Genomic DNA, 18,709 nt, shown 5'->3' on the forward strand with positions numbered 1-18,709 from the left:
ATATATTTAATAATTTTCTTTTATATCGCAATGTTGTGTTATGAGTGTTTTCTAAATGAAGTGCACTCGATAACGTATATATGTTTATTGTAAATAGATTGAGTACTATGACTTCTCATCCACGGGTAGACATGAGATAATCAAAGGAATAAACGGCTACACAATCTTTAAGCAAACAACTAACTGCAATAGTAACACAGAATGTAAGTTCAGACAGGCTTTAAAAAAGACAAAGAGAATTTCTTTGCAATAACTCTGCTTCTAAGTGTATAAATATCCAAAAATATTCCCTTTATCATTCAAAAATAATTCATCTACTTAACTTTTTTCTTTTATGCTAAAATTCTTTGAAGTCGTGGAAAGCTCCCAAAAAGTAATTTTATTAATTACGAGTCAGGAATTCAACAAAGTTCCAAGCCGGAGAGGTCCTTTTCTTTCTCAGAGCGATCCATTATCTTATGAAGATTTAGAAATTCCTGCGGTGTGCGTCTCGTAGCACCGAACTAGGGTTGTCAGTTTTGTAATGTGGACAAACGTAGAGATTGCATATCATAAATTCATGTAGTTCTGTACTGTAGTACAAATAAAAATATATTATAATTATGTGATTTAATGAAAAAGGAAAACAAAAAGTTTAATTATATTGTTTGTGTAAAAATCGTAACCTAAACTTAAAATTAATTTTTTAATTAATATGTTACGTGTAAGAATAGAATATTTAGAACAGAATAGAATATTAGAATATTTTATTTATTTTTATATAATACATAACAAATTACTTGTAGTATGCAACCCTATAGAGATAACTCGCCTGCTACCGTTCTAGCTGATGCTTCAAGACATAAAAAATTTTGCATTCTTTTTGGTCAACTTTATTCGTAACTTTATAATCAGATCTACACTAGAAAGAATAAAGTAGTTGACCCCATTGAAGGTTTCTTAATAAAAGCAAGTTTAATAAACATGTTCGTAAATTCATATTGAAATTACAACAAAGAACGTAGTGTAAATTGGTCACAAAGATCTATTATTAGGAAGGTTGAGCGGAGTGAGTTGTTCGCCGACGATGGCGGAACGGTAGCGTGGTGAGAAAACAAAGGGTAAGCGGGTCTACTGCCCTTCGGCCATTTTCTCTGTAAATGTAGCCTTACTTCTCTTTGTAGTTTTGTTCGCTCGGAGTTCACGAGAGGGCGCCATAGCTACCTCATTTACCCTCTTTAAATCAGCATTCGCAGTTGACTCCGAAACCACAACCGTCGTGTTGTAACAGGTAACTTTAACGGGTCATTAACATTGCATTATGTTCTATTTGCGTAACCCTGTGCCCGTTCAATTAATGAGAGTTCTAAGTATTTTAATTAAGTAAAGTAATTACATGTACCAATTGAAAAGTTAATCGTGATGTTGATTAAATACCAACGACTTGTAGGCCGATAAAATCTGAATGGGTAAATAAATTTGTTGGAAACTTGTTTCGGTCACATTACGAGTATCTTTCAAGTTACTGAGCACTTTTCTAAATACAGTTTGAAAAGCAAAGAGTTTTGTGAAAGTTTTATGTTAATGTAATTATACTGAATAGAAATAATATAAAATATATGTAGATATTTTTATTTTTGTCAACATATATACATTTTTAACAAAGTTAACAGAGCATATAATATGTAAGTAATATAAAAAGGGTAACTTGAAATAATCATGACACTCTGACGTTGTAATTGCATTGCATTATTAATTGATAAATTATCACCCGCCGTTGAATGTGTACATAAAATGTGTTTAACACCCATTCATGACCATCATTTGCATGTATCCTTTAGCAATTTAATGCATAATATGCAGGAGCCCCTAATTGGTTATTCTGTTTTGCAACCCAACACGGCTGATTGAATATTTCACAAGATTGCCTGGCGGACAAGCACCGGGATTAGGTGAGATATACATATTTAATTATCACTCACGCGTTATTGACCCGAGTGCGGCCTTTTGTACGGCAGCCATGATGAAGACGTATCAAGAAGGTAGGGTTTGGTCTACGATGTTCTGCACATGGGATGTATGTACACTATTATATTAGCAAGGTATTTAGATTATCAATTACTGTCAAGATTACTTTACTGATAGTGGGAAAATATTGTACTTACTTCTATTTGTTTAAATTATATTGTATATACATCCATAAAAAACCATCAAGAAATTTACAGTAATCATCTAATATAATGTTTACTATATATATACTTGTATACCCTTTACGACATGAAATATATCTAAATATATCTAAATTGTAAGCAAATGAAATTCATATAAGTGATATAAAAATTAATTATGATATATATATACACACTGTAAAGCAAAATTTAAATATAGTTATAGACGGAAAAATAAGACTTAAAGAATTAAAAGTCACTTGGTTACAATAGGAAACCGAGCATAGTTGCATTTATTTGAGCAACTTTATTTATTTATGTATTATATCTTAATCTTATTTGCTATAAAAATGTTTCATTCAGATTCTTGTTAAATTGATTTAATAATTTTCTTGATATAGCTTAGCTTTTTGACCCCATGACCATATTTACCGACTATGTTTCCAACTGTTCCTTCCCCAACCACTGCGTTGAAATCACCCATGACTATCAAATAATCATTTTTATTAATTGTATCTATTATTTCGTCAATTTGGTTATACATATCTTCTATTTCTTCATCTGGATAACCACCAGTGGGCATATAAACTTGTATAATTATTAAATTAGTTGGATCTGCTTTTATTTTAACTACTGTTATTCTATCGCTATAGTGTATAGTATTTTCCACCAATTTACCTCATTTTTTATTTAAGATTATGGCCGTCCCATTTGTACCTTGTTTTACTGCTCCCGTATATATTATTCTATTGTTCTCCTTCCAGTAATCTCCACTGTCTTCCCATCTAACCTCACATAATCCCAGAATATCTATCTTTAATCTATTCATTTCCTCTATTACTTCATCCAGTTTTCCTGGTTTCAACAACGTCCTTACATTTCATGTGCTTATCTGGCAAGGATTTCGCATGATGACGACTGGTTCAGCCTTGCTTCTGCCCCTGCCGGAATCAGACCGCCACGGCATATTACATCGTGGAAGCTCGTCGTCAAGAACTTTACTTTTGCATTCGTGCTCCATTTATTAGGAAATTTTGTGTGGTGGTTTCCCTATTTGCCTTCCACACCGTGGTACACCGCTCGCTGATATCTGGTCAAAAGCCCTTCCTGAAATTATTTCTTCGGCCCTTTGCCAGCGTTGCCACTTCCAACGCTTAGGGGAAGACCTATTTAATGGCGGTCTTTATTCGCCACGTCACAACGCCGTCATTGGACCTTTGTGTAATTTTATAGAAAGATACACCCCTAGAACCCCCCACCACGTCCTGGTAACGCTGTTTGGTCGGGGACTGCTTATTCCACATATTCGCAGCTAACAATTAATATAAGAGTAATAAATACAGTCTTTTAAACGTCGGATGTTAAATAGGAAAAAAGCGGATGTAATTTTGTAATGATATATCTGAAATTTATAAAACGACATCAAAAATGATAGCCGCGGGTTAGATACGAGCGGGCGCAGACATGCGTACAGTATGTAGAGCGGAGAGAAATTTTCAATAATCCCCATAGGTTTGCGAGGAGTGGCACGCACGTGCCTCGGATTATTCGTAATTGATGGGGCCCGTGTATAATCTCTGCACTTTGCTTCATGCCCACGAGCACTGTTTATGAAAAATTTTGATAGCAAAATAAACATTTACCAGTTATACCTTCCGTATAGAAAAATCTATACAACATGATAGAATAAAGAGTACCGTCATTATAAATTATCCAATTTTTTAAGCAGTTTATCTATACAAGTTATGTATGTATGTTATAAAATATAAATTTACTTCTACCTAGTGTAGAAGTAAATTTATATTTTGGGCCAACGCCCAAGCTGAATTGAAAGGAAAATAAATGCAGAATTTGTAGATTCGTAAATCTCTTCATCTTTCTATGCATTATTTAAATATTTTTTACTAAAATTACATACATGTAAAAGTTACGTAATTATTTTTATAGATATTCCTACATTATTATACTGCTTCGTTTATATTCGTTATATTATACAAAACTTTAGATATAATCCAACAGTATATCTTTCTCATTTAGGTCATGGACATCGAAGATCGTGTGTTCAAAACTGAGTCAAACACAAAATTTTTTATGTTAATTAAATTTTTATAATTATTAATCGTTAATAAAAATTTTATAATTTTAACTGGGAAATGGACTTTTTTTACTAAAATTGAAAATAATAATAATAATAATAATCTCAGGACAATTCACACAGCGCCATCTAGTCCCAAGTTAAGCTATTTAAAGCTTGTGTTATGGGTACTAGATAACTGATACAAGTACATAGATATTTTTTTTCTTAAATACATACATATCATACATAGAAAACACCCAGACCGATACAAACAATCATACTCATGGATACAAAAATGTTTGTGCCGTGCGAGGAATCGAACCCGCGACCATCGGACGTAAAGCGGTGTGCTAGACCGCTAGACCACCGAGGTCGTCAAAATGACTACTATCATTTAAAATTTATCTCAATGTTTAAGTGAAATAAAATATGTCGATTAATTTTGAATCGCAACAGATTTAGTAATTTAATAAGAACCGTCGAGCATCGTTCAGTGCGCGGCGGCCTCGGTACCTACAATTCGCGTGAGTTCCTTATCTTCGGATATTTAAATTCTCGCTTGAGCCTCAAAATAGTTCAAATTAAATGGAGCTTGTAAATTAAGTGTTGCTATCACGCAATCCTCGGGAAATAGCTGTAAATGGTTTTTTCGCGATCTATTATTAAGAATCTGAAACGGAATCATTAGATGATACTGTTTATATTTATAGAGGTAATTGTTTTAGACGAGTAGGATTAGCGATTTTTAGTGACATTTGTTTTAAAAACAAAATAGGCGGTGACAGTTTCAGACTTTTTCTCGCAAACCTGAAGTTTTATAGTGTAAGATTTTTTCAAAATCGGAGCGTGTTTGATGGCTCAGTACATTATTATATACAAAAAAGATTTCTAGGAGTAATTATATACCTTCTTTATATATATATAACCACAATAAATATGAACTGGAGGCTAAATGGTTGGGTAGAGTATCAAAAGGTTGACCGCGTTCCCATTTTGTATAGCAGACTGATACGCTAGCCCAAGTAGGGCAACCTTTTCCTTATGTATAGTACATAGGTACAAGCTTATGAAATATATAATAACAAATTTGAACAATTGAAATTGTCTCTATGTTTTAATAATTTGATTGCTAATAGTAGTAACTAAACTATATTTTGATTTTATTATGAAATATGAAACTTCTTGGTACGGAGGCTTAACACCATAGTCCTCTGGAATGGCAACACGATATCCGTAGTGCTGTTGTTACTAAGCGTTAGACCCAACTAATTGTTTAAAGTTCCACTTATATTGATAAAATGAATATTGAACACATTTCTCAAGAATGGCAGTCTTATTAGTATTTATCCACATAACGCTATTATAAAAGTAGTCCCTAGCTGGGTTATTTCTTATAAGGTTTTATACGTTAGCTCAGGTCAAACGGGCAAGTCTCTGAAATTCAATAAAGGTCTCTAACTTGATTTTTTATTCAGGTGCTTAGGTTACGAGATTTCAACTCCCAAAGACAATAATAATGTTGGACACGTTATAAACGACTCTAGAAGCTTGTATCTTACAAAATAATCTACATTTTAGCAGTTTCAAATTGTTATTTTAAAATAATATAAGACCTGTAGGTATACTTTTGTTGATGTCTCAGTAAAAATATAAATATCAATAACAGAACGTCACATTGAGTTGAATGTATAGTTAATGTGTATTTTGAAACAATATCCGCCAAAATGATACATAAAATAATTACACTTTTTGGACCGTGTTATGTAGAAGATCGTAGAACAAAACGTAAGAATAAGGAGCTCTATTTTTGGTAATCTTCTTTACTAATTGATGTTAAAACAAAGTATAATATAAGTATATAAACAAAGTAGTTATTACTACATCATATATGTAGTAATAAACTTTGTTTGAATAATACATACTGCGTGAAAAATTTAGAAAATATTAAAACTAAAATGCAACAGAATGCAAAATTGTTTAGGTTAATTTGTATAATAAAAGATTGCTTTAAGCGATAAGGTCGCTTTATGCCAATCTTATGTATGCATATTTTCTTTGATTAAATACAAAGGAATAAATACATCTATACATATAAATAAGATTGATGTTTGTTTGTAATATCGAAATATCCGTTTGTTACTACATGCATTTGAATATATATTCGGTACATACACCAAATTAACTTAAAAATTAGTTTTATTAGCAGGTAGCTGATGTAATGAGGTACTCCTACATACTTACTATATACTACTATTACTTTATTTTTCTAAAATAAAAGTACCTAAGTTATTATTATTTTAGAAAAATAAAGTTAAATTCCACGCGGACGCGGACGTGGAAGTCGCGGGTGCAGCTAGTATACAATAAGTACAATAAAAAGTTCCTATTGTTATTTGTTTTATGAAATAGGTATTCATTAATAAATACCTATAGATACTAGAAACGATATCGGCGCGGGCAGAGGCATTAAACAGTTGGTATTTAATATATGTATATAAATACATATAATATGATATAGTATGAAGAAGCCGTGATTACATAGAAGCAAAAATAGATATGACGAAGTAGGCAGACAGCTAGGCGGGCGGCAAGGAGGGCGGCGGGGAGGGGTAGCGATCGCTCTCAGGGGTAAACAGCCGACGATTGAATGTGAAAATTTAATTCAGGTCATTTTCATCGTGGGAGCAACGGTATTTATTATTTTTCCCAAAAAGAAAGACATTATTTATAAATATTTTTTAAATAAGCATCTTGAGATACAAGAATTTCGATTCAAACTTATCAACTGATAGCCTTCTAATATATATTACGATTGTATTGTTTATAAAAGAAAAGTAGAAAGTTATTGAATCAGAAAATATTAATATCTTTGTTTTCCAAGTATAATTATTAATTGTTATTCAAAGAAATAAAAAGTTCAAGTTAAGAAAAGAAACGCTGTGTATAACTATGTAGCTACACCGGAAATGCAGCCAGGTTCAAGCTCGAGGCACAAAAGACTTTGAAAAATGCAAATTCCGCCGAGGGCGGTCACGACCGGCGCGGCGGCGGCCCCATCAAGCCCCCTGCGGCACCGCCTAGCATTTAAATGCAACCTAACTTGTCAAAGTTTGGCGCTTTGCAAATGAATGCTAGATCTCGGCTCAATTTATTCCAGGGTGCTGACATTGCTTCTCTCCTTTTTACTTAATACACCTAACAAATACATATTTTCTCATGCGTTTCAGTCTTAATGTTTCCAGGAATTCCAAGAGTATAACTACTTAAACAATAAACACAAAGTGTAGACACAAATTTCCTTTGATATTCATATTTACCTTCATAATATACAAAGACATCTCTAATAACTCAACCGTCGACGACGGAAACATGGTATCTCTCTTCGATTAAATTAGTCGATTAAATTTTCATATTCAATCTTGAGTTGTTTACTAAAGGGAGGCATCGCTTCGGTGGATTCGGATAATCTATGAAGCATTTTAAATTCTATTCTTATAGCAGGAAGGTTCAAAATAGCTTTATAAATACACGGTATTATATTCATGCAATCTATGATAAGAAAAAAAAAACAGTGTTACTTAACAAATATTGGATACGAAATTATTGTTCCTAATTTCAGATTTATTTTTACGGATAATTCGAATAGATATAGATGTTTCGGTTCATGGTCAATTACATGTCCGGTCCTTATGATTTTTTGACGGTCCACGGGTTTTGTATCTTTAATTGTTGTGTTTTTTAAAGGTTTGTTTGCCCGTCTACGCTAAAGATTGAAATTTTTTAAAGGATTAAACTCTATTAGAATCTGATCAGACAGTTTATCATATAAAATGACAGGATGAGGTTGGTTAGTTGGGCGCCAATAAACCATCAGCATATCTAATGACCTAACAAAACCCAACAGTTGCTCTTCATTTACTAATATTTATTACCTGACAACCTCTAGCACACCGCACCTGGATAAATAAATACCCCTTGCAAATTGTATTTCATAAATGCTACTGTTACGGAGACCGTAATAAATTGACGAAGGATCTTGAAATAATTTTCTGTAATACCATTTCAGGATGAAGTTTCATTGTTTGTGTAATTTCTGCAAAATGGTCCGACTAATGAACAAGAGTTGTGGAAAAGATTTTCTTGTTTTGAGCAATTGCAATGCTGTTAGAAGACTTACTGCGTTACCTTGTTAGAGACATTAATCGAGAGACGGTCTCTGCTATTTTCCACTTAACTAATTGGATACCTCCTTTTTATTTTCGCACACTTTTAACCAAATGAAGAATATTTAAATTTGTAGAGTTCCATGCTACAATTATTAGAAACTACACTAATTTGAATATTTTAAATTTAAACAATGTATATGATTAAATAACAAAACATAATGTAAAGTGTAAATGTCAATATAAATTTTGAATTTATATGTTTAGATAATTGTAGGTAGGTAATTATTTATCTATAATAAATCAATCATTCTATCATAATCACAATCACATAAGCGGGAAATTGCATAAGATTTGTACAAAAAATTTAGAGTTTATTATGTTGTATATGGAGGCTTTATTAACAATTTGAAATCTCCAACCGGAGTGGTCTACAAATTCATTAAACTATGGACTAATTGTGTTGTAGTATAACTACAAACAAATAATATTTGTTTGTAGTAAATAATATTTGTTTATATAATATAATACATATATAAATATAATACATAATAAAACAGTAAAGGTAAAAAAACACCAAAAATCTAGTCTGGGGATGTTAGAAGTGAAATAGAATATCCATTCAATAATCACATTTTTTAATTTTTTTTTGATTCTCTGTCTGTTTGTACAGTTTTATCTCCGGAACTGTTGAACTGATTTGAACTAAATTTTCGTTTATGGTAGGGGAGCGGGGGGCACATTGTTACAATTTTTAGATAAATGTTAATATGACAATTATAAACGAAACAAATTATACATTGGATTACTTGCAAAGTTAGTATGTCTATTTAGCTATTAAAATATGACTGAAAAATTATTAAAATGTATGTCGTTTATGTTTATTTTATGTTTTCAGTGTGTAGTTTATGTTTGGTTTTTATTTATATATGGTATTATGTCGTAAATGTTTGCTTTGTGTTGTCCGCCTGGATTTATGTATGTATGTGTATTATTATTATTATTTTATTATATTTATTGTATATAAGGTGTCCGCTGAAAACCAGCGTCGTAGCACCCCGTCACGACATATGCTGAGCGGAGACCTAGTTGGTACTCTAATTATTATTATAAAATGTAAACTTAATTTTAAAAATTATTTTCAGTGTACCAATTAAACAATTTTCTTTCTTTCTTTATTAATATAAAATTCTTTTTTAAAAATTATTTTCAGTGTACCAATTAAACAATTTTCTTTCTTTCTTTCTTTCTTTCTTTTCTTTCATTTTTTCACGATGGGAAATTTAACTAAACAAGTCGATTGTAACATCTTACCCCCCAATTGCTAGTTGTTACATCATCGGGGCACGATGTTACGGTAGATAAATTTTTACATATTTTTTTATTATTATTTTAAAACATTATAAACAATAGACATCATTTTAAACAGTCTTGTAACATTTAAAACCAGGAAACCAGTCCTGCCCAGCCATATTATTTTTATACCAACTGGGGGGAATATTTTTTAAATCGATTTTTATAGAAATAGAAATAAAAATAATCTTTATTCAAATAAACTCATTACAAGCACTTTTGAATAGTCAAATTTTTTATTCTACCACTCATTCGGAATGCAGATTCATCACAAGAAGAATGAGCAACAAACTTGTGTGTTGCTCTTTTTAATAGATGTTTTTTTATATAAATAATTACAGTATAACACGCACTCATTATTAGTGTAATTAGATAATATTGTCAGTGCTATGTATTTAAAATTTTTCTACAAAAACATTATTATCTTTAACGAATTATTCAATTTTATAGTAAGCTTAAGCGTAGTTGTTACATGTAACAACTTACCCCAAACAATTGTAACTACTTGCCCCATGATACGTTTTTTTTTATAAATTGAAGTCATCATTAATGTATATCAATATCAGAATAAAATAATATTGCAAATTCAAGGTAGATATGTAATGAACGTTCAAGGTTAAAAATTTTGAGGAAATAAAAGATATAGACATCAGGAATCAAAAATTTCGTAAAAGATTTTTTTACTTACTTGGTTGAAATCGAGACACATGCACACAACCTAGCTCCTTGGCGCTTGGCGGGTCATTGATAGTTTTTATCTAGTGCACGACGTTATAAGAACACAAATGAGTCAAATTATATCCATCAAAGAGTTTAAAATCCCGGTAAAAACGCGTGTAACTTCCTACCCCTGAACAACGTGCCCCCCGCTCCCCTACCTAATTTTAGATAACATTTTAGGTACTTTTTATCATAGAAAATTAAAGAGTTCCCGCGGGATAGCTAGAAATCTATAATAACTTATACAGTTTATTATACAACCTACTTAAGTAAAGTAATTATTTATCTGTGATGAGTACACTAAAGCCCACCAAAAGGCAATAGAAGTGGTTGATAGAACCCTCAGAGATATCCGTCAAAATGAGTGAACCCATGGGCGGCATAACGATGCTGTTTTGTGAGGATTTTAGACAAACGTTGGCTAGCTAGTAGGACCACGGGATCAACGGTCGACGTTATAAAAGCATGCTTAAAAAGCTTCAACCTTTGGCATCACATTACAATGTTAAAGGAAAACTTGTGGAATATAATTTTATCAACCGAGTAATGGAGCAAGATGATGCTAGCAACTATCTAGATGAATTCCTTGATTTTCAAAGTACTCATGGACTTCTATCACACAAATTTAATTTTAAAAATGATATGCGTAGTATGTCAGTATGGGATCTGGTGTCGGCGAGCGTTTTTATATCACAAATTCCACTGATTCTGAATAACTATCACTTCCATTTCAAACCTGTACAGTTCCCGGTAAGTTTGTGTTACGCGATGACAATTAACAAAGTCCAAGGGCAGACGTTGCGTATTGCGGGTGCGGGCAGTGTCAGATATTTCTCGCACGGCCAGTTCTATGTAGCTTTCTCCGGTGTAAGTCAGCCAACCAAACTATTTGTCCATGTTCCGAATCAATTTATGTCGAACGTCGTCTATAAAGAAGCATTATAAGGTCTAGTCTATCTATTCTTCCATTACCTAAAGTACCTGAACTAAACAAAAAATCCACGCCAATTTATTTTTCTTTTTCGTATGTTTGTTATTATAAAATAGCCGTATGAATATTAGTAGTAAGTTAGAAACTGTTTATTATATTTAATAATGGTGTCGGATAAATTCACTACAATAAGTAAAATTGTTAATCGAAGGAATAACAAATACCATATGGACAAAGTAGTGGACGTCAGGTAATATTTAATATATATATCTAGTTTAATGATTTTTGATATGGTAATGAAGTACTACCATGCAGTACAATAATGTCAATGAACGGTGGGAACTTCTACTTGTACTTACTTATACTACATTTTCTATGTTATGCCATTTATAAGGAAAAACAAAATAAAAACTACATTTCTTGTTCATGAATGGATGAGGACATCAACCTTCTAGAAGAAGATAGAAGTAGTTTTTATGACTCTCGAGTAGAATAGTCACGTACTATAACGACTGCCAATGAAATCTACTCAGTTTTTGATGCGGAAAAAGGTAAAACGTTTAATGTAACTCCTCATTTTATTCGAGCTTTATTTTCGCTGGTATTTCATAACCATTTATTTTTATAATAAGGCGACTATATTTTGCAGGGTTCATAATATATGCACCAGGTTTTGAATTAATAAAAGCAAGGAATACAGAATGTACTTAAAAATTGTTTAACAATATTAATATTATAAAATTCGAAAGTGTGTCTCAAACTATTTCTTACTTCTAAAGGAAATTTTATAGGATGATAGATAATTAAATGGGACATAGTCTTAAAAAAATATTGGAAGGGGAATGAAAGTTAACTAAATATCACTTTTTATTTTATATAAACGAAATTAACAATAAAAAAAAACAATAATAAAACGGAGTAGTCCAAAGCTTTTACGTTGTAAGTTAAATAATAAAATTACATGCGGTTAAGGGGCTTTTAGCGTTTGTTGTTCATATGCTGTATTTACTTTATGCCATTTCACTTAAAGTGCCTTTCTGAGGTTGTAACACTAATTGAGTTTGTAGAATCGTTGTGTAAACTAAAACAAGGTGTTTAGTTTCATACTGCCAACGGCTACACCAGACCGTAGCGACTTAACTTTCATTACCTAACGGTAGACTCAAACCCTTTAATATTATTTCAGCTGCGAATTTATAACTCCTAAATTGTTTGTATATTTTCAAACAAAAAGTATTAACAGGGAACCCTTTCGAAGTATTAGGTAGCACAGTTATAAATTTAATATAGAGCGGATACAGTAGAGTACTTATTACTAAAGTATTTTACACTGAGTTGAACACAACTTTCACTGAAGACTGTATGAAGAAGATACTTTGTTAGTAACTGGAATTTCCGTGGTAAGTGCCTATTTACTGTAGAGTAAAAATCTTTTATCGGCGGTCGAATAATTAATTCTGAATAAAAGTACTAGTTTGTATGTTCTGTACTGAAATATAATGTTTTCTGGTCTGAGAGTACATTATGTCTATGTATATAATTAATTGTCTTCTTTTTTTAAATAAGTCATATTCTTTTAAATTTCTGGCTTATATAGATGTTACATATTGTGAACAAGTTAAAAAAAAGCCGCAGTGATCTAGCGGTTTAGAACACAATTTTAATACACTAGTACCAATAACAAAAGTTCTAGTTAGTTTGGAACCAGATAACGTTGTTTTAATTATCCAGGGTCATTATTATATAATTATTATTATCTGCTCCGCAGTTTACTTGCAAAAAGTTAATAAATAATTCGATAGATACAGTTTCGAAATTTATTACGGGAATAGATTGTTGTAGCTTATTTTAAATGACAATAGTAATGTTACAGTATAGTTGTTCTTGGAAAGTTATTATTAGCTACTTTTATATACCTCGCATAGCTTCTCTACTTACCTAGGGCTTACAAAATGAAACACCTTCACCTTAATATAGAATTTATTTAAAACAGACCGCCAGAGTACCAATTTCTAATATATATATATATATATATATATAACCTACCGACATTAAAAATATAGGTAGGTACCTACTTTGCTTATGCTTATACTTTTTATGTCATAATTATGTAATGTCTGGACCATTGTAATGATTTATGCTTCGATTAACATTAAACTATGTTATACATGTCTGAAATAATTGTTGTAACGTCATGTATCTAACAGTGAAATGTGATAACACATAGACAGTCACACTTTCACATTTATAATACTACTAAATCATATTTTAGGCATAAACCATTTGTTTAGTTAGGAGAGCATAATCACTCAGTATTTTCCTCACATTCCTGGTCTGAGATATTTTTATTATTACATTATATTTTACGATCAAATTCACTTAAAAATTATCTTGTATTAAATGAAGCTATTAAGTAATTGCATTTGTTTGAACAGATGAACAGCGACGAATATATGGATCAGAAGGTGGCGAGGAACCTCCTCGTTATGTCAGCAGCCCTCAGCGTCAAGCATCACCTTTCCCTCTTGAAAGTACAAACAGAAGGTACTATAGAAGGAACAGAAACTCTAAAGGTTAGTGTATCCTTATTAATGTCAATTAATATGTATGTGAGTTTCTTAACTTTTTAACATTTGCTAGTTTTACAACTATATAACTATATTTAGGTAGGTACTAAGTTTTTTTTTACATTTAGCATTTTGAGTAAATCGTCTTGGTATATTCATTTACTAAAATGAGTTACTAAAAATAATAAAGCTAATAATAAATATAAAATTAATATAAACTAAAACATAAATCAAAAGCAATGTAGTTCGTAGAATATTGAATTATCTTCATAATTATGACATCCGAGGCATTATTGGTAGATATTTCACGAATGTACTTATATACATTTTTGTAATATACAGTTGTGTTATTATTATGATAACACAGAACACAAATGTTACCTCGAATTAATCTTAAAGGACCGCAATTTTATAGTTAAATTGTTTGTATATGTAGGTGAAGAGATATTTACTGCTGAAGCGGCAGGCGGAACTCTATCTCGTCGCCGTCGCGCCGATGACTTTGGATTGGATAACACTACAAGGAACCCGCGACACTGCCTTAATAACGGTGAGTTTTTTTTATCCTCTCCGATAGATACCCTGTCCAGTTCAAACGGGAATCGAAATTAAGACAACCTGAGCCGAGGTTCAAATCCCTAGCGGTGCCCTCAGACAAAAGTCGTATCCGTCAAGCGGGAGTTGGCCTTCAGCCGCTCCATGAGTCCACCCTTGTGTTTGGAGTACCATCTGCACTCGCCTCCTATCGTCCGGTGTAGCTGTAAAGGCCAACAGCATTAGTCCGAAAAAAAAATTGGGGATGTTAGTGTTAATGATATGATGGACCCGCCTGTGCTAACGAATCACCTATGGAAGCAGATAGGATGTGGTTGTAATCTGATCTCTTATCCTTGAGAGTAGTACCAGGATTAAACACGATAGTTTTAGACGCAACAGCGTAGTGGTCGACTTGATAGGGGATCATATATTTTTTTGGTGTTACATAGAAAACAATTTATTGAGATTCCGTGATTGGTGATATACTCGTGCAGGGAAAGTTATTTCAACTCCACTATTCGTCTCATAAATTCACCGAGAAGAAATAAAAAATAGCAAATCGTATGAACTTCTATTTTCGATTTTGAACCTCAGGTTTCCCAGTATTAAATCATTATTATATTTATTTACTTTATTAGAAGTACATTATTATAAAAACTTATTCTCTATAGAGACTCTTCAGCTTTATCATTTGTATGAAAGTAAGATTTTACAAGTTAGATGGAAATTTGCAAAATCATATTATGCAAAATGTTAACGGACCTTTGGGTTTCCTTTACAAGTTAATTTAATTGAGCATATTAAGAGAATTATGTCCAATGTAATGCAAGGAATGAGTGACGTATTACATACATTCAGTACTGGATTCCAGTTTAGTTATTGTAGTTAGGCATTCTCTGTATAGGTGCATAATACGAGGTGGGTGCATGCCTTTGATAAGGATGTTTCACATAGTTTCAACAGGCATGGCGCACGGGACTAGCGAGTCTATTCAGAGTTTATTATAACCTAGATATAACCGCGACTTCGTTTGCAAATATAATTATAAAGACAGAATTACGGTTTATGAAAATTTCAAATTGTTTTATTTACGAAACGTGCATTAGAGTAAACTTTCTATAGTACAAAAAGAATCAACAAATTCTGTTTTAGAACCGTCGAAGTTCTACTATTGGCTCTCGTGTGAAAATAAATAACTAATGTAACCTGCTTAGATTGGTTCCATAAAACTGCAAACAACAGTACTAGATGTCGAGACCGAGCGATATAAATGTACTGTGGTGGACAACTAATTATAACTAAATAACTGGAGAGTCACTGCTAATTTATGAACCTACATGTATAATTTCATTAACTATATATATATTGTTCTGAAACACAAACACCTTTCAACTCCATTTTAACACAGTGTGTATTTTATCACATTGCACAGTATTATGAAATTAGCTTGAGAAATAAAAACAAAATAATTCAATAACTAAAGTAAAAGATATATGAGGTTTTATTTAATACCTACTAGTTTGAAAAAAATACAAATTCATTACCTTTATTATTTATTTTATAGGTCCAACAAGTAATGTATCTAATGAGCGCGAATGTGATTCTCCCCCGGAACCAGCACCACCTGAGGTACCTCCAAGAGGTCCTTCCTTGCACGTGACACTGCGACACAGGCCTGTGCCTTGTGAACAGTCTGCTGAACCTGATCGCCTCTACTTATCTGAAGGTATGATAATCTTATTAATATTATTAATGCGAAAGTTTGTAAGTATGGATGTCTGTTACTCGTTCACGCAAAAACTACTTCCGTACGGATTCTAATGAATCTTTATAGTAATATAGGCATCAGAATAACCTATAGGCTATATTTTTATTGAAATTTAGCGCGGGTGAAATCGCAGGCACTAGTAGTAGTATAATAATAATTTATTTTTCTTTGTTGCTTGCTGAAATAAGTCATTATCCGTGGGTGCTTCTTGTGTTTACCAATATAATACCTACAATGTTTTTAGTCTAATAATTTTCAAGTAATCGCCGCCGTTAAAAATATGCCAAAATTAATTAGTTCATACTAAGAGAACAACATTATCTTTGTTTCTAGAGTCGCATAAGCCTCTATATTTTTTTAATCAATAAATATGTAGTAAACTGACCATTAACTACAACTATGTGAACAAATATATTTATTGTTACAAAATCGCTGTAAGCACCAAAATTGGGGCACTAAACATTCTGCTTTTACATACATATAGTAATGGATTTATGTTGTTTAACGGGATTTCAAGAAGACAGGTAACTAGCCACTACTATTGGTTCTGTTTTTTCGGTGGAAAATTTGAATACGTTAATTTCAGTTTATGTCTGTAGTTAAATGGCGTAATACATAATTAAACAAATGCAAGTTATATATAAAACAAGAAATTGCTTGATTAAAAAAATCATCGCTACTTCTACGGAACATCTATTGTATCAATGGAAGTAAATCAAAATATCTTTATTGATGTAGGTTTATTATATTATATATATCTTATGATATTTTAAACCTACCGTCAGTTATTTGTGTTTACGAGTACGGATGATCCAGCCATCATTGTACTAAACTAGAGTCAACTGAACTTATTGTACTCAGAGACTATTACTACTTAGAGAGAGCAAACCGATCCGAACTCATTTATACTAATTATTTAGAGCCTAGGCTGTATAAAACCCAGTATTCACCTATTACAATTTTTAATTCACAGTATTCAAATTACATTTATTAATTAATTTTTCATTCATGACTTTTTAACTAATAACTCTATTGTAAATGTTTTGGAGTATAAAATCTTATATGTTATAAGATTTTATACTCCAAAACAAACGTTAAAATTATATACTGTTTGTATGTTTACATTTTTTTTCTAATTATACGTATAAAAGTGAAAATTGTATTTAAGGCCACATATAATGGCATAAAAGATACAAATACTGCATAAAGCATATATTTACTGATTTCCACATTTAAACCAATATAAAATTTTACAAAAACATTGTGCCTATTTAGTATAGTTACTTGGTCAACAAAGATGAACAAAGTTGGATTAATTTATGTTTTAAAATAAAGAAATGAACCAAAAATGTGTTAAAAATTCTTTAGTGACATATACAGTGTCGCATAATTTTGAAATAATTATCGTAATTACAGATTTCAATTATAAAGAAGAATTCTGATATAGTATATTTGTTATTTATTGTATATATCTAATGCATTGTTACATATAAATCATTGGTATTTCGGCGGGCAGGTCTATATCTCTCCCAATGAATTAACTAATTAAATTTCCGCCGTAAATGTACAGTTGGGTTGCGTTAAGTAGCTGGGTCCCGTTCTTGTGTATGTACTTCGACACAAGTTTAATCGAATTGCAGCGTCCACAGCTACGGTAGTCCGTACCGCTAAGTTTACTTACGCTGACAAATTAGCCACTTGATCTTGCTATGCCCGAGGCGCGTGTACGTAAAGAACTCTGACTTTAATTCCTTTTACGTTCTCTTTGAACTTTTTTCTTGTTTACATTACCGAGTTTTCATCAAGTTAAAATCGCTCATATGACAACATTTTTCAGAACCTCGAAAAGGTCGTTTTTGTGCTGATGAATTTTGCAGGTAGGTGTGTAACAAACCACAGGTCAGATACTCAACCGTGTTTCAGAATTGTAACGAAAGAAGGCTGCTAAATTTGATTTGGACGAAAGCTCCGAGTAGTATGAGGAGCTTTGATGTGGCGTGCTCCTCGCCCCCGCCCAACCGCGCCTCGCTGAAATGGCGCGCACTTACAGAGAAACTCTTACCGTAATTTAATTTTTATGATAGCGCATTGTAAGTGTCCCGGAGTGAATGCTACCCCGATTTGTTCTTTTACTTAGTGACAGTGGATGAGATGAATAAAAGCAACAAACTATTACTAAACAATCTAAAAATAACTTCATACAATCTGTGTAAGCGAATAAAATGTTATAACAGACCATTATTCTTCTTCAGACACAATATTCTTCTTTAGTATTAGTTATTTGAAAGTAACGATTAGTGTCAATAAAATAATCCTCTTCTGAAATATTATGTGGGCATGGAAATGAATTAGGCAAATCTTGATTCAAACAAGAAAATAGCTTCAAAAGGTCTTGAAAGTTTAATGGAATCGAACAGGGCGGGCCCGAAGTAGTCGGAAGTTTGCG

At 32.0% G+C, this 18,709-nt stretch overlaps 1 protein-coding gene across 1 annotated transcript in view; it reads left to right on the top strand.

The window, feature by feature from the left end:
* LOC131853371 (uncharacterized) overlaps nucleotides 1-17,705 on the top strand; it is a 37,117-nt gene extending 19,412 nt beyond the window's left edge. The window contains exons 3-6 of the mRNA XM_059204238.1: nucleotides 13,827-13,964; nucleotides 14,395-14,508; nucleotides 16,060-16,221; nucleotides 17,680-17,705. Coding sequence (XP_059060221.1) covers nucleotides 13,827-13,964; nucleotides 14,395-14,508; nucleotides 16,060-16,221; nucleotides 17,680-17,705 — 440 coding nt within the window. The remainder of the gene's footprint in view (nucleotides 1-13,826; nucleotides 13,965-14,394; nucleotides 14,509-16,059; nucleotides 16,222-17,679) is intronic.
* The last annotated feature ends 1,004 nt before the right edge of the window (nucleotides 17,706-18,709 follow it).

This window comes from Achroia grisella, unplaced genomic scaffold, assembly GCF_030625045.1.
Source record: "Achroia grisella isolate CSIRO2021 unplaced genomic scaffold, CSIRO_AGI_Agris_v1 utg900, whole genome shotgun sequence".
Classification (NCBI taxonomy): domain Eukaryota; kingdom Metazoa; phylum Arthropoda; class Insecta; order Lepidoptera; family Pyralidae; genus Achroia; species Achroia grisella.